Genomic DNA, 24,069 nt, shown 5'->3' on the forward strand with positions numbered 1-24,069 from the left:
AGCTCCTTATCAGAGAGACTGATGACAAGGAATCTGTAAATAAACTGATAGTTTTCAGAGAAGAAGCACAATAGACTAAGCTTGATACATACAGACAGACCAGAGATGGAAAATACGACTTTATGAAAATATAAAGATGCAGTGGCAAAATTGTGGTCTAATTTATTTTATGTAATAGGATGTTTGTCTTTATTCTTTACTCTGGAGTGTTTGGCACATGCTACTGTGAAATAGGCTATGGAGTGTTTTACTAGCTCTCCGGAAATTTGCCCCTGACAATCACTTAATGCGTAGGCACCCCTGAGCTATTGAAAATATGCAAGGCTAAATAAAGGCTGTTTACTCTTAGCATCTACCTATGGTATCTACCATATCTAGAGAAACCATGACAGAAATTGCTCTTACTATTGCTGTAGTAATAAGTGCTTTCCCTGCTTCTAATGTTGTCCCTTCCCCATCTGTTCCCCACACTGCCGCCACAGTGATCTTTCTCCAGCATGAGTGTGATCACAACACTCCCCTGCTTAAAACCCTACATTGGCTCCCTATTTCCCTGAGGATGAGGACCTTAAAAATAGCTTCAAGTTCTGGCTCCTGCCTCCATCTCCAGTCTCATCTTTCTTCAATAATCTCCCCTCCACCAACTGCTCGCTGCTGTCCCACAACATACACACTCCAGCCTCCCGTCATGACAGGATGGTTGCCGTTTTCCAAAGGCACCTGGCTCTCTCTCCTCCCTGGGTCTTTGCACATGCTGTCCACTTCACTTGTCACAATTCTGTTCTCATTCTGGGTGTAGCACATTACTGCTCACGTTTTAAGCCTCCTGAACACCCCCTCACTGTCCCCAGCTAGTCCTCATTCCTGTCCTGTCCACTTGTATGATAGCAGGAATTTATTCTAACATTTACCATATGCTCATAATTGCCTTTAAAACAAACAAACTCATTTATTGTGTTTTAGACCATAAACCTTTGGGAGCATACATCCCTGTACTTTTGTGGTTGACACAGAGTGGTCACTTAAGTATTTGTTGAAGGGATGAGCACTACACTGCTGGATGCAACAATCCCCTTGTGAGGCAGTGCCGTGGAATAGAAAGAACACCGGACTTCAAGCGAGAAGACAGGTTCTGATTCCAGCCCCACTACCTACTAGCAATGTGGCTTTGAGCAAATCTCTTTATTCCCTGAGCTGGAGACACTTTCTCTGTCAAACGGGGAATCTGCTCCATTTTCCTGCCTCCCAGAATTGTTAGGAAGAAAAGAGAGGTCAGTGCTTTTGAATGTGCCTTATAAAACAGAAAGCATAGATATGAAAGGATGAGGGAGGTAAGAGTCTGTGGTTTTGTTAACCAACGAATAGGAATGTAGCTCAGTGGTAAAGTGCTTGACTAGCCTGTATGTGGCCCTAGGTTCGATTTTGTAGCGTGAAAAGAAAGAAAGAAAGAGAGAAAGAAAGAAAGGAAAGAAAGAAAGAAAGAAAGAAAGAAAGAAAGAAAGAAAGAAAGAAAGAAAGAAAGAAAGAAAGAAAAAAGAAAGAAAGGAAGGAAGAAAAGAAAGGAAAAGAAAAGAAGATAAAAAAGAAAAGAAAGGAAAGAAAAGAAAAGAAAAAAAAAAGTTGCAAGTAAATGGGAGTTGAGCAGGTGTAATCGAGGCAGGGAGAATCTAGTCCAGCATACCGTCACTTGCCTGGAAGGTAAAATTTCAAATTATTATGGAGATATCCTCAGAACATTTTGGGAGGGAAAAATTTTGAGTGGTGTTTTTGTTAAATATTTCCTTTATGTATAGTCCTTTGAGAGACATTGACCTTCTTTTGGTTTCTGCCTTTTTTCCTGCTACAATTAACTCAGGCTCTGATCTGGAATCTCATTTCAACACTGAACTGAAAGTTCTGACATAGTTGGGAGTGGAGAAAATAGGAATAATTTATTCTAGGAAATATGAATGATGCCATTAAGTTCTTTGCACACTTGGGGGCATAAGGACTGTAGAACTGACTCCTCTGTAGTTTCCTTTCCCTGTCTCTCCCCTCCCAGTGTTCCTACATCTGTTCAAATATGAGAACAGAGTCCACATTGGCAGTAAACAAGCACAGGAGTTTTGGTTCTTCTCAAACATGGAAGGCATGATATTGTCTACTAATGCTATGATTGTTTTTGTTTTGTTGTGACTATCAGTAATAATAATAAAACTAAATTAAATTCTTGGCCAGAAGAGAGATTTTTCTCATCACTTCCTCCTCCCCTAGTCAGTAGACAGGAGGATACTAACACCTGTGGGAAAATTTAGTACTTCTTAACAGTTATTCATTTGTTTATTCATTCGTCAAATATTTACTGACTACACAGCTATATACCATGTACTATTGTAGGTTACTGGAATGAATTAGTGGGCAAAACAAAGGTCTCGGTTCGCCATGGGATTAATTTCCAGATACATATACGTATCTTTCCTAGGAGCCTGTAACCATCTTGAAATAGAAGATGTGCTTTTAGTACCCTTAAGTGTTTTTGCAAAGGTCAATATATTTCTAATTAATGCTGTCATTGTAGGAAGCATTGATCCAATAGCATATGGGACTAGCCTGGGATTTGGCTGTCAAGATGGATAATATGGGTATTGAATGACTCACACACATATGGATAATTGAGATAAGACTCATATTATCTTTTTAACCTCTCATTATTCTGCATCGATGATAAGTAAGAGATTAAAGCATAGTAATTCACTATGGACTTTAGAATCGGACAGCCCTGGATTTCCTGGCTACACCCTTTAATAACTGGGAGACTTGGACAAATTGTTTAACTTCTCTACGCCTTAGTTCCCTCATTTGTAAAGTACAAGTTATAAGAGAACCTACCTTATTTGATTAGTAGGAGGATTAAATAAAAGAACACTTAGAAAGAGTACTTAGCTTTTGGTAAATTAATATAGGATTTTTTATTACATGTTTGCAGTATGTAATGCTTACATTCCTTATTGCAGTCAGTAATGTACAGAACACATTTTAACTCCCTTTTTCATCCCCTTTCATCTCTTAATCCCCTTCCCATTTGAGAAAGATGTATCTCCTTACTTCCTATTATCTTTATTTTGTTCTTTGTGTGTAATTTGGGTTTCTCCTAGAAGAGAAACAATGCAGTATTTAAGCTTGTGTGTCTGATTTATTTCATAATTTAACATGATGGTCTCAAGGTTCATCCATTTGCCTACATATGACTAAAGTTTATCTTTCTTTCTTCAAAGTAGTACTGCATTGTGTGTAACTACCACATTTTCTTTATCCATTCACCTGTTGAACATTTAGGCTGCTTCCAAGATTTAGCTATTGATGGTGCTGCTATAAACACACAGGTATGCATGTACCACTGTAAGACAATACTGTATCTTTAACTCCTTCAGGAAGATATCTAATAGGGGAATACCTAGGTCAAATGCAATTTCTAGTTTCAATGTTTTGAGGAATCTCCACACATTCCCACCAACAATGTAGAAGAGTTCCTTCCTCCTTGTACCTGGCCCCCAGCCTTGCCAGCATTTATTATTATTTGATGTCTTAATGGTGGCCATTCTTTCTGGGGAATCTCAGTGTTGTTTTAATTTGCATTTCTCTTGTGAATAGCCAGGGCATATAAACTGAATAGATACTTCACAGTTGAAGAAATACAAATGGCCAATAAATACATGAAGACACATTCAACAATGCTGGCCATTAGAGGATAGGTTTGTTTGTTTGTTTGTTTGTTTGTTTGTTTGAAGAACCCCAGAACTAAACGAGAAAAGTTACATGTTTGTGGTCACTTAGGTAATAAGGATGTTGATGCTGTACCCTGACCCTGTAGCCCTGTGGGCTTTTTGTGTTTCTTATGATCGTAAGTTCCAACACACAAACACTCAACTGCAAATGGCATGTATGCATTGGTAAAAAGAATGAAGGAAAACAAAACTGTATGAAAATATTTAATTCTAGTTACTAGTAGATTTACTTTCTGTAGATTAGCAACTTTGAAACCACTTTTTTTGTATTCCAAGTTTGAATAAATGAGTAAAAATATGTTGAAAATAATAAGGGCCAAGTTTCTCACAATTGGGAAAGAAAATTTACAATTATGCAAAGATAAGTTCTATCTAGGTTGTTAGATTGCAATTGGAAACATCAGTATGAATGCATAGGCCTACATACATATTTATGTGTATATATGATTTTATACTATATTTATATTCATACCCTGACTAGATAATCTGCTCAATGACTTTATCGTAGCAATGAGCACTACCTACTGATAGATCTTGGTTTCTAAATACCATTTCCTCTAAAATCCTCTTGGAACAAATGCTGATTTCAGCAGTAGTTCAGGTACAGTATGTGATCAGCCCACAACATTTTGTGGTAGTAGAAAGCCATAAAATGCACAAGAAAAATGAAGACATGTCACACAAGAGCCAGCTTGAAGGGGAACCCATGGCCCACATCCAGCATGAGTTGAATTTAAACATAAATAAACCATAATGGATTTTAACTCATTAAATAAGAATCCATAACTCCATGCTGATATATTAATAAGTGAAAGAGAAAGGGAACTATTCCTTATGGGACAGTGTTAACTAATACAAATAGAGGAAGAATGATGGAACAGAAAATTCATCATCTAATGTAAAACTAATAGGTGGGAGTTTGATGAGGAATAAGGTATTTGCCTAATTTAGCATCTTACAAAAAATTACAGAGGGGAAAGCTGTAACTTTACAGCGGAGAACCCTGGGGTAGCGAGGCTGGCTCGTACCAGTTCACGAAAGCTGCTTAGATGTGTTTCTTCCCAACTTGTTCAGTGGTGTCACTTTGTGTAGTTTAAAGCAGGCCGTGGTGGAAATATTTACACTGAAAATTGCTGAACACTGTGATTGACTGATTTCTCTCCCCACACCTAAGGCTACTTATGAAATACTTTCTATCACACTGATGATGTAGACCCACTGATGAAAGCTAATATTACTGGTTTTGAGACACATACATACTTTGTGTCTGAAATCACAACAGCAAGAGTTCCTTCCTGTTGCATCTCTCTGTGTGCCTTCAAGAGTGGTTTCAGCCAGTAAGTGTGTTATAAATCTTCTCACAAGTCTATTTGTTTTTTCTTTGTGATGCTGGGCCTTGAATCCAGAGCCTTGCACATGCTGAGTAAGTGATTCACCATTGAGCTACACTCACACCCCGCTCACAGGTTTTCTCACACAGATATGCTACTATCACAAGGAGACACTTTTTAACCCAACAGGCTGCAAGTCTAATACTACCCTGCAACGTGAGGAGAAGGTGACAGAGACACGGCAGATGGGAGGGGTGCCTCAGTGACCGCCACTCCCAGGTCCTGGTTCTCAGACTTGAGGGATTCATGGTTTCTGTCCCAGGCTTATTATTGAACTTGGAGATCATCACAAACTCTGAGTTCCTCAAACAGGCTATGAAATTTAAACTATTCTCTTATTTTAAAATCTATTTTACAAGTCATTTTGCTCTGTGACATGGACATTTTTCAATGGCAGGATTTTAAATGATATGGACACCAGAGTGGCACATATTACCCTCAGTTTTAGAAAGTACAGCCAGCTAGAACTATAACTGGAAGAAAGACCTCGGATGCCTAGCGTATGCTTGAGACCTAGTCAGTGCTTGTCCATTCCTTTTAAGTCTTGAGTTGTTGTCAGGAAAATACTAGTGTGGCCCGTGGGTGGGGGTCTCAGGGCATGTGGATAACTTGGAGGGTAAAAGTGGACGTTCCTGTGTTAGCACGTTTCCTCCTTTTTGAAGTCAGCCTCAGTGAGGTACATTTAAGTACATTAAAAGTCACAAACTTTAAGTGTGGAGTTATATATATGTTGACAAATGTATACAGTTGTGGAGCCATCATAATCATGATACAAACATTTTTATCAGGCAAAACACTCCCCCAGGCCCCTCCCCTGCCTGCAGGACCTGGCAGCACTGATCTTTCTGTCACTCTAGTGTTTACTTTTTAAGAATGTTATGCAAATGAAGTCATAAAATATGTCTTTGGTGTCTGGCTCCTTTAAGCAGATTGCTTTTGAGGTTCATCTAGGTGTTGTATGTAGCAGCAGCTGGTTCCTTTTATTGCTCGTATTCCTAGCACTCTTTTGTAAGGCTGCACCACAATCTGTTTATCCATTTAGCAGGTGATGGGCATTTAGTTTCTTTTCAGTTTTGTCATTGTGAATAAATCGTTCAGCCCTGTTTTAATAACTACCAAAAAACGTCTTTACTGCCATTGCAATTTGTAAAATAAGGCTATCTATGAGCTTGGTTAGGTAAGATCATCAATGTTTTGAGTGCGATTGAAAGGAAGTCAGGTGGGGAAGACTGGATTAGCTTTCCTTTACAAGGGCCCCATACCCAGCTAGAATCATTTTTCTGTGCTTTGGTAGTTTTTTCCCCCTATACTTCCTTATGATATCCCACATCTGCCTTTTCCCCATCCCAGCTTGAACTCCCTACAAAGGCAAACACTATGTCTTATTTGACCCTGTGCCTAGCAGTGTCTTTCACATAATAGGCTCATGATAAATATTTAACAGATTGATATGAATTCTTTAGTCCTGTCCCTTGAATACCTAAGTGGTTTTTATTACTTCTTCCTCTAGAGCACTGATGGTGAACCTTTTAGAGATGAATGCCCAAACTACAACCCAAAACCCACTTATTTATTGCAAAGTGCCAACGCTGCAATTAAACGCTGCAATTAAAATACTGAGGTTTTAGTTTAGAAAAACAATTCGTACAGTAACATCCTTTCTCTTAAAAGAAAAACAAATGCCATAAGTTCGCCACCACTGCTCTGGAGTGTTATAAAATAGGTTTCCCTGAGTAAAAATATTCTTGATTCTACCTTCACACTTAAATTCTTCACTCTGTAATCTTTCTTTTTGTTTGTTTTTCTCCGGTACCGGGAACCGAACTCACAACCTTGCACTTGCCAGGCAGATGCTTTTGCCGCTGAGCTAAATCCCCAGCCCCTTCACTCTGTAATCTATGAGTGGCTTTAAAATGCTTTATAGGCTTTAGAGATTTTTAACATGGACTGTTTGTTGTTTGTCAGCTGTAAGGTGAGAGCTTGATTTGATGAAGCAAATTTGAGATTCCCTTTCATTTCTACCACTGTGAGGCTTTATAAAAAGCCTACCAAGTCAGGGAGAGCCCGCAAGGAGAGGGGCAACACAGGAGAGAGGAGAAATGGGAGAGGAAGAAGGAAAACAATAATATGCTATGTTTTTATGTGATGAAAATAATAAATATAGTTTCTTAAATAGGGTGAAAGTTGGGCAAGGGGTCAAGAAACACAAGTTGAGCATGGGATGGTAGCTTATGCCTGTAATCCCAGAACTCTGGGAGGCTGAGGCCGGAAGATCAAAGTTTGGGCTCAGTCTGAATAACTTGATATCTTAGTGAGATCCATTCTCAAATTTAAAAAAAATAAGAAAGGGCTGGGGATGCAGCTCAGTGCAAAGGCCCTGGGTACAATTCCCAGTACTGCTAAGAAAAACAAAAAACAAAAAACAACAACAACAAAAAAAAACAGACAAGAAAAAAGACACATTGATGTGTAACTCAGAAGTTTTCATTCTAAAAATTGATGGCAAGATTGGCAACCCCTCTATGTTGCAGTACCAGAAGTCCTCGTTTGCGGGGGGGTAGTCTCAGTTATGACTGTTTTCTTGGTATAATTATTAATAATGCCTCTTTTTTTCACACAAATGCATGTGCTTTCGAACAGTGCATTTTATGGACGCCCAACTATTAGGGAACTCAAAGCCCCAGGGCTCCCCACCTGTATGCCCTGCTCTGCCAGAGGACTGACCTGGGCATGGCTACTGAGTGAGAGTTCCTGGAGCTGTCTTCAAGCTGCTCCTCTAACAGGCTGGTCTCCAGCTAACAGAGCCACTAACAAGCATTCTTTTCTACTGTCTGAAGAGTGTTTGCCTCCTTCGCATAAGAGCAGATTCTCTGGTTTCACTTAAAGGCCGCCCCCTTTAAGGGCAAGGGTGTAAGAACTTCCAGCCATTCCACATTCAGTGCTCAGCCTCTGTGTGCTGAGCTGAGCTTGGCTCAGGGTGGAAAGAAACAGAGATTACAAAAGGAGTAGGCATGGGAACCAGTAACTACACAGGATCAGCGCTGCCTTTTAGGGTGTGTACAGCATGTATTGAGGTCACGGAGGGAAAAATAGTTAATTCAGGAGGCAGAGGTCAGAGAAGGGAACACTGTGGAGTTCCCTAAAGAAATAGTATCCATCGTGCAGGGGATTGGGTGATGTGCAGGGGGTATTCCAGGAGAGGAGGAGACATGTGCACGATCCATAGCCAGAAAATGCGTGGTGTGATGGAGGAGGCAAAAAGTAGCCTCGTCTGACTATCCATTTGTTGCAATATACTAGTTTGGAAGTAAGTGTGAGACAAGACCTTGGCCCACATCCAGGGGGTGTTGTTGTTGTTAGAACGACCAGAAGGGACCTTATTTCACATTTAGTGTGGACCCCCGATGATTCCATTTGAGTGAGGTGTGGGTGTATTTTCATTCTAGAATTTTACACTACATGTTACCACATGCATTGACCAATTTCAATACAGGCTTTCCTTATGTTGTTTTATAATTAGAAACCAGTGAATTGAAGTTCCACAGTGGTACATAGATTGGTAGTGATAGCTTTATGGAATTGTTTATTTTTAGTTTGGCAAAGGCTAGGCAGTAAATATCTCAATTAGTAAACTAAAGCAGCATGGTTGAGAAATGCCCACAAGGAGATCAGGAGTTACAAAAAACTATTTAATTGAAGGAAATCCTCATACTGCATGCTTGAGAATGAATCTGTGTGTGTGTGTGTGTGTGTGTGTGTGTGTATGGGTGTGTATGTCATGTGTGTATGCATGGGTGGCACAGATGCAGTGTCAGTATCCATGATGTGCAAGGAGGTCTTTTGCACAGCTCGGGTTCTAATTGCTTAGGAAGTCTTCTCTTTAGGAGCCACTGGAATTGGATAATGGCCTAATGAATAGGTCAGCATCCTATTGCAGTAGGTTGGGATGTTATCTTTGACTATAGAAGATTTTTATCCTGCAATTTCTTTCAATATGACCCAAGAGAGATTTTCTTATGAAGTGCTAAGGGGAGTTATACATTTTCATACTTAACATTCACATTATATGTGAAAATATTTAATAAAACATGCATGTAGCACTGCAGAATTTACTGACCTGTAGACAGTCTCCTGAACTATATTTGAGATTGCATTTTAAATTCCAGAGGAAAACCATAAGTGCCCTTCAAAGCTTACATTTTAAGAATGTAAGTTTTACTTAAACTAGGCACTAAGTCATGCTCTTTGTAGAATTCCAAGATCTTTAGGAAATATTGACCATTTAGAAGGTGAAAGAGGGGCTGGGGATTTAGCTCAGCAGCACAGCACCTGCCTGGCAAGCACAAGGTCATGAGTTCGATTCCCAGTACCGAAAAAAAAAAGTGAATTAGAAGGTGAAAGATTAATTGGTAGCATAAAACAGTAAGAAATGTTACAGGAAAAAAGGGTATGTGTGCTTTAAAGTTACAAAATACCACTCTTAACCTGTCCTGATTTTTAAATTTTAGAGCTGCATTCTTTACTTCATTTGGACTTGTGGCATGTATTTAACAGTGTAAGAAAAGTCTTTGGGATCTTTCCCTTCCTGGGGCTGGAGGTTGGATCTGTGCAAAGATTGTTCTTTTCTTATGCTTAACAATTTACTACCCATCAGCTCTCTGTGATCCGTAGGGAGAATGATGGAGGTTTGTGCGTGTACAGATTACAATTCTGTATGTCTCCTCTCTGTTTCGCAGACTGGAAAAAGATAGCATTCAGCAGAGCTTCAGCAACGAAGCAAAGGCCCAAGCCCTTCAGGCCCAGCAAAGAGAGCAAGAGCTGACACAGAAGATACAGCAAATGGAGGCCCAGCATGACAAAACTGGTAGGTGGTAGGGAAAGATTAGAGCCTGGGCACTCGCTCACAAGCCGGGCCCACGCCTTACTGTGAAATGACATCAGGAACACCTGTAACCTTTGGCTGGCCGAAGGGAGCAGATGCTAACTACACCGGAGATTCCGAATTACATATTAGTTAGCGTTTAAAAGAGAAAATGGAAAGTATTGCCCACTGTCTGTTGATTTCAGAGTGCTGCTCTCACATCTGTTGCACCATCTGGATTATGAGTTTATTTACCTGTGTTCAAGAAACGTAAAGCTGAGAGAGACCACAACAAAGTAGAAAAACAAAGGGCTTGTTTTTGGCTGGGTTTTCAGGCACACATGTTATATAAAGAAAATAGCATCAGAAGCTCTGCGGGAAATGCTCTGAGCTTACAGTTAGAGTCTCCTGAATAGCATTGAACAGTTCCCACAGTACACACATTATAGCTACTCTAAAAGCCTAATGAGTTTGCTTCAGCATCCAAACTGGAGAAAAGCTTTAGCCATTAATCGGTTCTTAATTCACTGTCGCAGCTGGATGTAATTCAGTGGCTCCAAATTGATATGTTCCTTTATTTAATCTTTGCAGCTTCGAACATTTTTAGCATTTGTATGATTTCCCCACCTCCCCCAATCCAATCTAGAGTGATGTTTAATCCTTTGCATTCTTCAAGTTCTCACAACTGCTGTTAAAATTCACTAATACAAGGCATTGACCACAGCTGGCAGCTTGGCTAAAAATTGCCATCTTTCATCACATTGGCACTATTCTGCAGAGAGAGTTGGCCAGCAACTCTTTACCTTTAATTTGAAAGTAAAATGCACTTTGAAAATAGGCAGTTTGATTTGTTCAGTCAGAGCATTATGTAGTTCCTTTCACTTTTGAGTTGTGTGTTCACAGACAGTGTTAGTCAAAACAAGACAGTGTCAGTCATTATAATTCCACACCACATACTTCACGCTGATTGTACTATTAAAACAAAAGTTTAATTGATCCTGTCTCTTCCAGAAAAATGTTGCTTAATTTTAGTGCCTTGATTTATTTTGCTTTCTATGCTCTATGCTTTTTTAGCAATCATTAACTAAAATGGAAAAGGAATGAAGGGCCTATTAAACCTTATACTTACAGGGGTAATAATCACAGTATTTAATGTACATTGCCTTTGATGATGCAGTAAAACATTATTTCTTATTCCATAGGTGAAAAATCACTAACATGAAATATATTAAATAATCTGTTTACTTATACAGAAGAAAATGCCGTAATGACTCACAATTCCCTCTAGCACTTTCAGTAGATATTTTCTTCTCACAGCATTTGGCCAGAAGAAATGAAAATTCACCAGATTCAGTAGATGTTTTTACACTAAAAACACAAAGAAGGAATTACAGGATAAATTACTGTTTGCCCCCATGCTACCAAGAGCTTAGTGATCAGGAATTTTAGGCAGATTTAGGCAGAGCCTTACATAAGAGCTTTTAACTGTTAAACCCACATTATGAACACTTACAACTACTTTGCGTGCACCTTTTTATACACACACCACTGTCTTCAATTTCTTTGACCAGATCTCCACTGAAGTACATGCTATTAATAAAAAGTTTAAAAGTCTAAGGAAAATCATATATTCCATCTTCATAATTAGAGAAGTGTGTGCAGGACTCAAGTGGGGGAGGTGCTGGTAAACTCTGCTCAAATGTGAAACATAAAGCATGAATTACAGTGTAAAAGCGAATTCCTCGATGATTTTGGTTTTGAATTATCTGGTTGTAAGATTTTTGACAGTTTATAGTGGAATTGTCAAAATAAAAATATAATATCTTTCATATTACAAAGATATAAGCATCTATGACTCCACTTGAGGTATTTGACAATTTACGAACATGCTAAACTAAAATGTTGCAGCAAGCTGATATGATCAAAAATGGTGCTTGTGTATAATTTTATTATAAAAATAAACATCTCACAAGATTCTGTGTCTTACCAGCTAATATGTCCTTTAAATTAGGGTACTAAGAGTGATCTAGTGGCTTCTAGAAAATATGTAGTGATCTAAAGCACTTTACTACTTTACATGTGGAAGCATTCAAAGCTACAACAATAAACATCTGATGCTGGTGGGGGTTTATTGTTATTCCTAGAAAATGAGCAGTACTCACTGATGACCTCCCAGAACACATTTCTGATAAAGTTAAAGGAAGAGTGCTCTTCATTAGTCAAGAAACTGGAGCAGATCTCTAAGAAAAGCAGGTAGGTAAAGTTACACAATTCTTTCAGGCCACTGTGTGGTTACTGTCATTTTTTTCTCCTTAAAAATTAGCATTCCCAGTGTTATAACCTAATGTTAAAATTAGTTACCTGTTGATATATTTCCTTTGAAAATATTTTCTCTATATGAATATTTTCTTAACTGTCTGTACAAGCACTTCGATATTTTTCATCGTTATGTATTCATGCTCTTATTTGACTGCTTTAATGTTTAGAATTGAAAATTACAAAGTTTCAGAATATAAAAGTTAAGGGGACAATTATTTATAAAGGACACAGTAAATCAAACAATTTTAAAATCTTCTATTGATATAATTAACATATTTTAATCTATTATCACAGTCCTCTGTGAACACAAAAGTTATCTTTAGACCAAATAATTAGGGAAATGAAAGAGATAAAGGTGCTTGATACACATCACTTAATTCTCACCACAGCTTGGGACAGGAATTCTTGTCTTCTTTTACAGATAAGACAATCAAAATAACTGGTTTAAGTAACTGATGAGTCAGAGAACAAAGGTTCTCACCTCGGCATTTCTTACTCTAACGTCAGCAACCTTTCTTACAATAATTACAATATTTTATGTCTACTACTACAGACAATTCAGGTTAGCCAACATGGTGGCTGTCTCAGCTACTCAGGAGGCTGATGGAGAGGACTACTTAGGTCCAGGACTTTGAGGCGAGCCTCAGCAACATAGTGAGATCCCTTCTCTTAAAAAGAAAAGAGAATCGCCATCCGTGGCGGCGCACGCCTGTAATCCCAGCACTTGGGAGGCTGAGGCAGGAGGATCGTTGCGAGTTGGAGACCAGCCTGGGATACAAAATGAGCTCAAGGCCAGCCTGAGCTGCCTAGCAAGACCCTGTCTCAAAAAGACAAAAAAAAAAAAAAAGAGAGAGAGAGAGAGAGACACGGTGGGAAAGAAAAAAGAAGGACAGGGAGAAGGAGAAGAAAGAGAAGGAAGAAGGGGAAGAAGAAGGGGAGGAGGAGGGAGGGAAGGAAGGAAAGAAGGAGAGAGAGAATAGAGAATCCAGGCAACAGTAGCAATGATGAGAACTGTTTTGAAGGAAAAACTAACCTTTAAATTTGTACGAAGCTGGCCTCCTTGGCATATAAGAGCTAACCTGAGAACCGAGGTTAACCTGTACTATGTGCTGCCGGGCCCTCTTTTCCTCCTCTAGATCTAACCTCCTCTAGAACTTATTTCCTACAGGTCTAGGGAAACTGAACTTCAGCCTTTCTCCAGCGTTTCTTGCTTCTGGTTCCCCCAGCTCCTGACCACCACACATTATAAGTTGAATGTTTTCCTTTGTATTTGACACATAGATGGCACTCAATACATGTAATTGAATGAATGAATGAATGAATGAGTGAATGAATGAAACAAACTGACTTCTGTCTTCTCTCAGCCCTGTTCCCTTATGGTAACAGGCAATGTGTAGGAACAAACATTTTGTAATTCAAAAAGAACTCGGTTTGAATCTTGGTTTGCCACTTAACTGTGTAACCTGAGGTACACTGCTTGATCTCCCCAAACCTCAGCTTCTCCATCTGTAAAAATACAGGTTGGTTATGGGAATGAGAACTGTGTGTGTAGAAATGCAGACATCCATACACGGCTACGTATACCAGTGTCCCTCAGTACCTGTAGGGGATTGGTCTCAGAACCCTCCGGATACCAAAGTCTGCAGGTGCTCAACTGTTATTTAAAATGGATGCAGAAGCCAGGCATGGTGGCACACACCTGTAATCCCAGCACTCCAGAGGCAGTAGCAGGAGGATCGTTGTGAGTTCCAGACCAGCCTGGGCTACAAAGTGAGCTCAAGGCCAGCTTAAACTGCACAGTGAGACCCTGTCTCAAAAAGACATACATACATACATAAATAAATAAAATGGATGCAGAGCACACAAATACAGAAGTCCACTGTGTAAAGCCCCTGGCACAGTCCTCAACCCATAGTAACACACACTAGTTGCAACTGCTGTTGTTAGTGACGTGTCTTTAAGGGTTTTGACTGATCATTTGGCAAACACTTCACCGACTCCCACTGCCTTTTCCAGGGAAGGTCTGAGTGCCATTTTTCTGATACACATAAAGTCTACATCGCAGTGGAAACCTTTTAAAGGGCAAAGCGGCATCAAGAAAAGATGGATCTGGTTATGTGGCAGGTCCTGCTCTGGCACTTGGTTTGATAAATTTGATGAATTAAAATGAGCATCTATTGTCACTACATGTTGATTCAAAACTAAGGCCTGTCTCTTGCAATTTTTAAAAATTTCAAGCTCCTCTAAAGTTTGCGAAAGTACATTTTGTGTGTCTCAGAAGACAGGAGTAGGTAAAATAAATTGTGATTTTTAGGGTTGTTTGTTTGCCTTTAATCTTTTATCAATTTAGTCTTGTTTCTCCCTGGCTTTCTAATATAACATTTTCAGCAATGCATTCATGCCAATTTTAGCATTCCACTTTAATATTACCACTGGCTTTGAAACCACCTATAAAACTTGAAGGGCTTAGCATGTTTCTTTTAAATAAAGATTATAAAAGTGATAAGCCCTGTAGAAGCCCTCCCAGAATGTGCTTCGTTATTCCCTATACCAAACTTTTTGGGTAAATAATTTCCCTGTTGCTTTGGACTTCAGAAAACGTTCGAAAGTTTGGTCATTGTGGCAACTCAGTCTCCAAAATAATTATCTAATGCATACGGTAACCATGGCCTCAGAGTACCACAGTAAAATTTTCCCTGAAAGCAGGTATATTTGTTTAATATTGATCAATCATTTAAAGCACGGTTGCCTGCCTTTCTTTAGTATCAGCATTTCTCTAAGGGTTTTAAGTTATTCAAAATGCCACACTAACCAAATGGACTCCTACTATTTAAAATCAGCTTTTTTATGTACAGATCTAGTCACTTGACTAGAGCCCATGAGAATCACTAGGAAAACTGACAGCCTGGGCTCGCCATGCCCGGATCCTCGTCCTCTATGCCCACCCTCCTGCTAGGCTGCTCTGTGAAAACGTTTTGAAGTGGTACCTCTGTGTGTGTGTCTGTTGTATGTGTTTTCTCCCCAAGTAGACCGCAAGTCGCATTGTGACAGTGAGGATCGCTTCTGTTCTCTGGAAGCCTCCATGGTGATTAGCACCGTTCCTGCTGCACCGTGCACTCCACACTGTGCGTGGAGTGGTGTTTGCAACCCCAGGCTTTGTGAATGGCACTTCTCATTTTAAAACTCAAAATGAAATGCCGATTCTGTGCATTTTTATAGCTTGTTTTTGACCATCAGGCAAGAGAATTAATTCCATTTTGCTTTTAATTGGCATAAGGCAGACATTCTGGCTGATTTTAGTTGAAGCACAGATAAACTTTAGCTCACCCTTCCGTCTGCATTCCCCAGTACTCTGAGAGTTTATTGCAGTTATGAGGTTGTTTTTGAAGGAGGTAAATGGAGATATTTAAATATCTTTGGTACAACTGTGATTTTTCTTTATCAAAGTGAAGGAAGTGTTCCCTCTCCCTAGGCACTTGAGATGAATCAGCAGTGAGATAGCAGTGCAGTTTGCAGTGTGATCTAAAACCCGGCCTGGGAAGAGCTCGAAAGGTTGGGCACTGGCTGGGAATGAGTTTCTGCCAGCATCGGAGTGGAGAGCCTATGTGCTGGAGATCAAGTATGTGCTAGATCGCAGCCTGTCTCCATTTGCGCACTGAAAGATCGGGAAAGAACACAGAACCGGGGTCTCCGTGGTTTTGCTTCTCTTCTTTCTTTTCCGTCGTTGTCACTTTCTGGGTTGCTAGGCTTGTGGATTGACGTCTAACACTGCCCATTGTGTATTTGTAATTTGCGTTTTGTAATTAAGAGGAACAATGGGAGTCCATGGGGTCTCGTTATATATAATGGTTGGTTTAATTTGTTTCACTTCTATCTTGTTAATTGTAAATTGATCATTAAGATTTGAATTCTAATCTGTCACCAGGGCTGTGAGTATTGAAGCTAGAGCAATGATCCTGGTTTTAATCACTGATGATGAGAAACAAATTTTATAATTTTGGTACATATTGCAGTTCATATATTTTAACACTGTATTTTATGGTGTTATAAATATTGTTAAATGACTTTTAGTGTAGTTTTACTGTGTGGACTATAATGTATAAATTATATTACTGTTTTGGCAACAGTAGGTATCCAACTGTGTGAGTTTAATTGAAGTAAAGAACACACACCCGGTTGAACTATATTTTTTTCCCTTGTATGTTTAGATGATGTTAGGTTGGGACAAAAATTATATTCTGTAATAGGAGGTTTATATTGGCCTTCTGCTAATTGTTACCAAAAGTCAAACCAGAATCTAAAAGAATTAAAAATTAAGGTGTCATATTTTTCCCTTTAAAAGCAATTATCATTGTAATCTGAATTATAGTAGTAAAGCATCTTCTATTTCATGCAAATGCAATTATACAATGTAACTGTTATAGAAAAATGCAGGGGAAAGTCCACAATTCTGTAAAGCCAGAAATCACCTAAATTTTCTATGAAAATGGATGAGTCAATTATCCTTTTATATGAGACTAGGACAGTCATGCCACAAATGTATCTCAAAACTAACATAGAAACTTGTAAATTTATCTTTCTTTTGAAATTTACAAATCAATAATTCTGTGACTGTATCTTGAACTCTGCAGAGATAAAGGACAATGTGTATACACATATACCAAATTTTTAGTGGACAAAGTGGAAGTTAGTAGGAAAATTAGCACTGTAAATAAAGAAAAATATGCCGAGCAGAAAAGGATTGTTTCAATAACTTTAAAAATAACATTTATATTTTTTAATTATGTAAGACATCTTCAAGATTGGGAACTGGAAAAATACAAAAAATTAAGAAAAAAGTTCCTATGGCATTACTGACCAGAGATAATAACTGTTACCTTTTAACATATTTCCTTTGAGTCATTTTCCATGTGTATGTAAATGTATTATGTGCACAGACATTTCTATTGTGATTGAGATTATGATACATATAGTTTTATGCTTACCTCTTACTTAATATCTCATTAATGAAGTTTTTTTACATCAGTAAATACTTTGGAAACAAAATTTAATTGAATCATCTGTATGCATAAGAATTCGTTAGACATTTAACACATTTCCAATTTTTAACTTTTATGAACAATATGCCAGTCACTGTATAGAAATCTGAATTTTTGTTAATTCTTTTAGTAGAAAAGTCTAAAAGATATTGCTATGTGTTACTTCAGTATTATTCTAAGTTCTGTTCATTGTATATGTATTCATATCAATATGTAACATTAAAAGGAGAGTTTTTTTTAAAAGTGAAAGGCAGTATTGTGCAGTGGGTGAGCTACACCTTTAGAGTTGGAAAACACTAGCTAATCACCATTTGGGTAACCTCAGGCAAGTCATTAAACTTCATATTGACCTCACAGAGAAAAGGAAATGAACAGTTATCTTCTCAGAAAACTGAACTCATTAAAGGATGGACTCCACTACTTGGTGTAGAGTCAACATGCAAAAATTATCTGGTTTTATTGTGCATTTCTTTGAATAATATTGAAACTAAACATTTTACAAATGTTTGTTGACCCCTTCTGTTTCTTCTTCTGCAGGTATTTTTCATGTCCTTTGTACTTTTCTGAGTTGTAATTATGTTGGAGTGGTAGTAGCAGTTTAATGATGCTTACCATTTTTGTCTTATTTTTTGTAAATATTTTCCTAATTCTTTATTTTCTTAAAATTAATGTCTTTAATTTTAGAACAGTTTTAGCTCACATCCCAATGAACTTCCTCTAGTCAATATTTACATTTTTTTGTTGTATTAAATTTTTTTTTAAATAAAAATAACTTTTAAAAATGTGTCAATTGTAAAAATTCCTAAAATATGAAAAGGACAAATATTCCTGATCCTACTATCCAGAAACAATAAATATTAATGTTTGGTGTCCATGTTAAAAGATGTTTAAATTATAAAATGGAATCATATTATACATGCTAAGTTTTAATGCTTTTCCTTTCTCAACAATGCTAGATTTTTAGGGCAATAAGTTACACTAGTAAGTAGCCTTATAATCATAATACTACCTTGATCTCCAAGTATAAAGGTAATATAATTGGTCTCCTATTTCTGGGTTAACTTTCCAGATACTAGTTGCAAAGCAAGCTTTTTTTTTTTTTCTAGAAACAGTGCTACAATATATATCCTCACACAAATCCAAGTTTTTTCAAATACTGTGTAAGATTTTTATGTGTAAAAGTTTTATATTTTCATATTGTAGAATCTTTTATCTTTTGTGATTTTTTTTTCCTTTAGAAAATACATTTTTGCTTGCAAAGTTCCTGACAACAAATAAATGTTCTGTGCTTTTTTCTTATCTAGCTTGAGTGTATTTTTTCTTCTTTTAGAATTGATTTTAATGTATAATGTAATCAAAGATACTAATTTTGGAAGGAGTACTAACTTAAAATTTTATTATAACTACTTCTAAATTATTTTACATTATATGAGATTTTGAAAGGAGAGATAGAAATTATTTATTCACTTAAAATATTTTGAATATGAGTAAATTCTTATTTAGAAAAGCAAATGTGGACAGGTACTGATCTGAACTTGAAAACGAGATGAGCCATGTTCTCACTTATAATCTAGTAAGAAAGATGAGACTTAGAGCCCAATTCAAAAGAATAAATTATACACTAATGTATGCATAAAGGCTAGAGGTAGTTTCAAAAATATGCTGACATATTGAGAACTGCAAGATATTAATCTGTACAAACTTACTTTGGGATGACACTTGAAACAAGGTAAAAACAAAGTGAGGAATGAGGTGAATTAAAGTTGAGAAAGCACTTCATTCATGGGAGCAGCTTGGTCTTTGGGTAAGATTTCCCTTAGCAAATCCAAATCCTTTATTGACAAAAGAAAAGATAATACTTTAATAGAGAAATCTTTCCTTTGGAGGATATAAGTTTTATATCAAGAGTCTGTAAACTTTAAGAAATAAGCTAATCATTAACCTGGAAACTACTGATAATATGGATGAATTTTAATCCTTTTCTAACTCTTGATGTAGTCAGGCATGAGGAGATGGTAGCAGTGAGCAACAATTTCGAGCTCAGTTTAAAAAATGACAAGGATACAATTTTTCTTGGATAGATGTCTTTCTGATCTCCCAGTTTTGAGACTTGGGTTGTCAGCCATGACACTGGAAACAGTGTATACCCCAAGGAACATCAGCTATCACCAGAGACAGTAGCTGTGATCCCCAATAAAGTATGTGTGAGACAAGGGGAATGGTACCTGATTCAGCACAGTGGAGAAGGGTAAATCTTAAGTATCTACGCAGGAGATACGTATATGCAAAACAAACCAATCTGCTCTCAATCCCAGAAATACTTGATGACAGAGGTAGAATATAAGGGCAAAACGAGAATTGCAGGTTCAATCTCCACCCCTTGCAGCCAGGTGACTGAGTGTTCCTCTTCCACACAGCAGACTACTGCCTTCCTCTCTAAAGAAGTTAAACCAGGGAGCTCTGGCTATAGTAGGGGCACAGAAGCTAGAATAGAGGGTCTAAGGGAAAGTCTGCACTCTGAAAGGTGAGATTCTCACTATTTCCATCCACCTAGGGTCGTAGACAGTCCAGGTTGTACCAACAGCAGGTGTATACTAAAGGATCCTCCTCTTGGGAAGCAGAATGGCCACAGTGAAAAGAAAGACAGTAATGTTTGGGCGATCTCCCATTGGAAAAGATGACTTGCTACTCAACCACCCACTAACTTGGAGAAAATGAATGTACACAGGGCACATACACTACTAGCATTGCAAGTAGTAAATACTGATATTAATTGAACCTCAGCTGAAGAAGGACTGGTAGTTACACTGAAGGCTGGAGAAGGAAGAAGAGGAAGGAGGCATGTAAAAGAAATTAATCTTCATCTACCATACCATCAGTAGAAATTTCCTAATTGGAACAAGAGCTAGTGGTGTGAACACATCAAGAAATATGGAAGTAAATGTCAGAAGAAATAACTTTTCCAAAGCATACAGTATGTGTCACGCTTAGCTTGATTGAGGGGTCACAGGACAAAAGATTGCTGTTTCCCATTATCAGACTTGTATTAACCAGGGTTCTGTAGAGAAACACAAAAAACAGTGATCTGTTGATTGATTGATTGAGACCTGGATTGATCTAGGTCGAGATCACTCAATACTTAGAGGAGGAAAAGAAAAGGAAAGGAAAAGGAAAGAAAGAAGTGAGAAAGGAAGAAAGAGAAAAGAAAAAGAAAGGAAAAGAAATTATTTCAAGGTGTTGGCTTATGCAGTTGTGAAAGCTTAGTGACCCTGAAGAACACAGGAGGAGTTGTGGCTCAAGCCTGAAAGCAGTCTGCTGGCAGGAGTCCTTCTTGCTTGGGGGAGGTCAGCCTTTGTTCTGTTACGGCCTTCGGTTGACTGAAGGAGGCCTATTCACATTATGGAGTATAATCTGTTTTACTGAAAATCCACCGATTTAAATGTTAATCTCATCCACAGAACACCTTCACAGAAATGTCCAGAATAATGTTTGGCCAAATATCTGGGCACTGTGGTGCAGCCAAGTTGACACATAAAATTAACTATCACAGAACTATTTGATATTCAACCATATGCCATTAAATTGGCTATGTTAACTAAAAGAAACTCTGTGATAGAAATTAGGCTTGGGACTGCTTCTTTAACAGCTTGGTGGCTGGCCTATAGTAAGCACTCAGTAAATATTTGTTAAATGAATGATGGTCTTTGTAAAAATAGTTGATCATTATAATTTTTGAATTGTTCCTTAGAGAAAGCATTTCTGTTGGAGTATGTTATTTATTTTTTGTAGCACTTGAGTCCCTAGTACGCACTTTGAAGTTTCTGAAAATTTTCTTTTACATAAAATAAGTTTGTTATGCTGTTATGTTTAAGTCTGACATGTAAAATAGGGCTATACGATAAAAACAAGCTGTAGTTATAAGAACTTTCAATAACTATTATTTCTATGTTTTAACCTCTCTAGATCTGAAATCGCTCTGCTGAGTCAGGAAAAAATGTATACAGACCATAAACTGGAAAAGTTACAGAGGAGAAACAATGAATTGGAGGAACAGTGTGTCCAGCATGGGAGAGTGCATGAGACAATGAAAGCGAGGTAATAAAGCTGTACTGATCAACTGATGTGTCATATACTGAATGTGGCTGAAGAAGGAGAATTGCTATAGAATAAGTAGAAATTAGGATCATTGTGTTACTCTGGGGATGTGCTCCAAATCTAATGCTTTTGTGTATTTACGCTTCCTCAGTGTATGTTGTTCTTATTATATGCAGAGAAGAGACAATATTCCATTTTTACCACAGACATAGAAGTAGATTTAACATGGAATGGTGAAGAAAAATCACCTACCCTTAAGGTATAAGTTGGTGATATTGCAGTATGGGAGAATTTCAATATTTTTCTTCTATAAACCGGGTTTTACATGGTTTCTATAAGGTAAGACGTACAGTATGCTTAAAGAGATTAAATATTTCATCAGAGGTTACTAAAGTCAAGATTTGACTCCAAACCCTTTACCTCTTTCTCGTGCTGTCACTTTGCACAAATATCCCAACCTCTCTGAGCATGTTTCTTCACCCATTTGTTGGTGCTTGTAATGCTCATTTTGATAGAAAGATCAAGTAAAAGCACCCGCTAAATGTCATCTCCTAAATAATAGCCACCTACTAAATGTCATTAAGCAACTACTACTGATTTAAACAACTCAGAGAAAGAGACTAATAGTGTTCTCAAAATCGCAGAGGAACTGAGTGGTAAAATTCAAGCTTGAATCTTGATATTTTGAGTTCAAATTATTCTTCTTATGCAGCATTGGGGGATTTCTTTTTGGTAGTAAACACAGCCCCTGATTATTTTTTGTGAATGTGTGAGTTCTAATGTCTGCATAATATGGATTCTCAAAGAATAAAAATCTGAGTATTCTAAAGGCAACAATGAATTGATTTCTGTAGACTAAGACTTGCACACAGAAATCAGGCACACAGCAATAACAACCAACCTTCCAGGGAGGTGGTGCCCTTGGCCTCCAGCACCCCATTTCTACTTCATCTCCAGCCTTCATTTTCAGAAACAGTTGTAGATATAATACAGGGAAAATTAAAAAGTTTGTAGACTCTTTTTATTCTTTTAATTGAAAATAAATATAAAATGAGAAGGGCTGGAGGGTGCTGTATCTTTATACCTTTAATTACTTTATTGAATGGATAAAAAGCAGAAAGTAGTACTGTTTTCCAGTTACTAACGTATTAAAGCAAAGTAATGGTCATTCATTCATTCACTTGTTACAATACTTACTTAAACCCAGCCTCTGTTCTAGGTCAGAGGTTGGCAGATTTTTTCTGTAAACGTCCAGGAAATAAATATTTTAGGCTTTGCAGGCCAGATATGGTCTCTGTGATAGTCGTCTTTGTTTTGTTTTGTTTCTTAGGACCCTTTTAAAAAGGAAAACCCACTCTTAGCAAGACAGCCAACAAAACAGGAGAGAAGATTTGACCCAAGGGCCTAGTTTGCTCCTGTCCTACACAACCAAGAACTCTCCCACCCTCACACTCGGCTCAGACTTGGGCACTCTATTACTGAGCTATCTCCACAGCCCTTTTTTATTTTTAATCTTGAGACAGGCAGTATGCAAACTTGCTGCCCTTCTGTCTCAGATCCCCGAGTGCTGCCATTATAGGCATGTGCCACCAGGCCTGGCTTCTGTTTCTTTTCGTGTTACTATATATTGCATTAGAGTTGGTAAAAAGCACACCTGCCTAAGTCAAATCTGGGAAGTAACTGTTGTGTCCATTTCCAAATGAAGAACTAAGGCTTGGAAAGATAAACTTACCTAAACTGAAGGTGAAAGTGCAAATTAATGATTCATTCCTCCAACAAATATTTATTGATAGCTACTATGTGTCATGTTCTCTACATGTTCTCTCTTGTCACGGTGGAAATAACAGCAAAGTCACTCTGGTTCCCACTCTGGTGGAGCTTACGTCCTTATAGGGAAGACGGATTTTGACAAAAGAATTTCATCAGTGTCTAATTAATTACAATTATGACCAGGTCTATAAAAAAGAAATATATTTTGTGGTACAAACATGTCTAATAAGGGGACCTGTCCTGACTAGGGAAAATTTCAGTGAGAACATAATGTTTAAATCTATAAGTGACAGTTTGGGGATTATGAGCCTTCTACAGCAGGAACTGACAAACTGTGTCCCAGCCCACAGCCCATGTTTTTGTGGCCCAGCAACATAGCTGTTCTCATTTGTGGCTGCTCTGACTCCGGAGTGTCAGGGTTGAGTAGCTGAGTCAGTGGCTGTGGCCTCTTTGTCTGCAGAGCCTAGTGTGTTTACATCTGTTCCTGTCCTAGAACAGTTTGCCAGTTCCTTGAGTAGAGAAAGGAAACCTTAAAATGGAAGGTTCTGAGGTAGGAAAGCGTAGTACTTTTGGGGAAGGAAAGAATTGTGTGTTCAACATAACGAATGAGGGAGGTAAAGGTGGGAGGAACAAGGACTAACCTACAGTCATTTACTACAGATCTTTAATTTTATCCTGTTACCAGTGATAAGAAAGGAAAATATTTTTTAAAAAACAGAGGAGAATGATGTAATCGAATTTGCATTTTACAAATAGCCCGGAATAGACAATAGATGGGGACAGAGCCATGGTGTTTCCCCAAGGCCAGTTAGGTGGTGGTGATGTTTCCC

General features: G+C 38.0%; 1 protein-coding gene across 7 annotated transcripts in view; it reads left to right on the plus strand.

Annotated features, from left to right (window-relative positions):
- The window catches only part of Sdccag8 (serologically defined colon cancer antigen 8), a 214,869-nt gene that overhangs the window by 127,305 nt on the left and 63,495 nt on the right, over positions 1-24,069 (plus strand). For 6 of the 7 annotated variants that reach the window (XM_005374761.2, XM_013520314.1, XM_013520317.1 and 3 more), the window contains exons 14-16: positions 9,892-10,019; positions 12,161-12,269; positions 21,338-21,469. In XM_005374761.2, the coding sequence (XP_005374818.1) occupies positions 9,892-10,019; positions 12,161-12,269; positions 21,338-21,469 (369 nt within the window). Of the gene's footprint in view, positions 1-9,891; positions 10,020-12,160; positions 12,270-15,807; positions 16,349-21,337; positions 21,470-24,069 lie in introns of those variants that run through there. The other variant, XM_013520318.1, reaches the window with a different exon arrangement.

The sequence above is a fragment of the Chinchilla lanigera genome, unplaced genomic scaffold (assembly GCF_000276665.1).
Source record: "Chinchilla lanigera isolate Chin_1 unplaced genomic scaffold, ChiLan1.0 scaffold00005, whole genome shotgun sequence".
Lineage (NCBI taxonomy): Eukaryota > Metazoa > Chordata > Mammalia > Rodentia > Chinchillidae > Chinchilla > Chinchilla lanigera.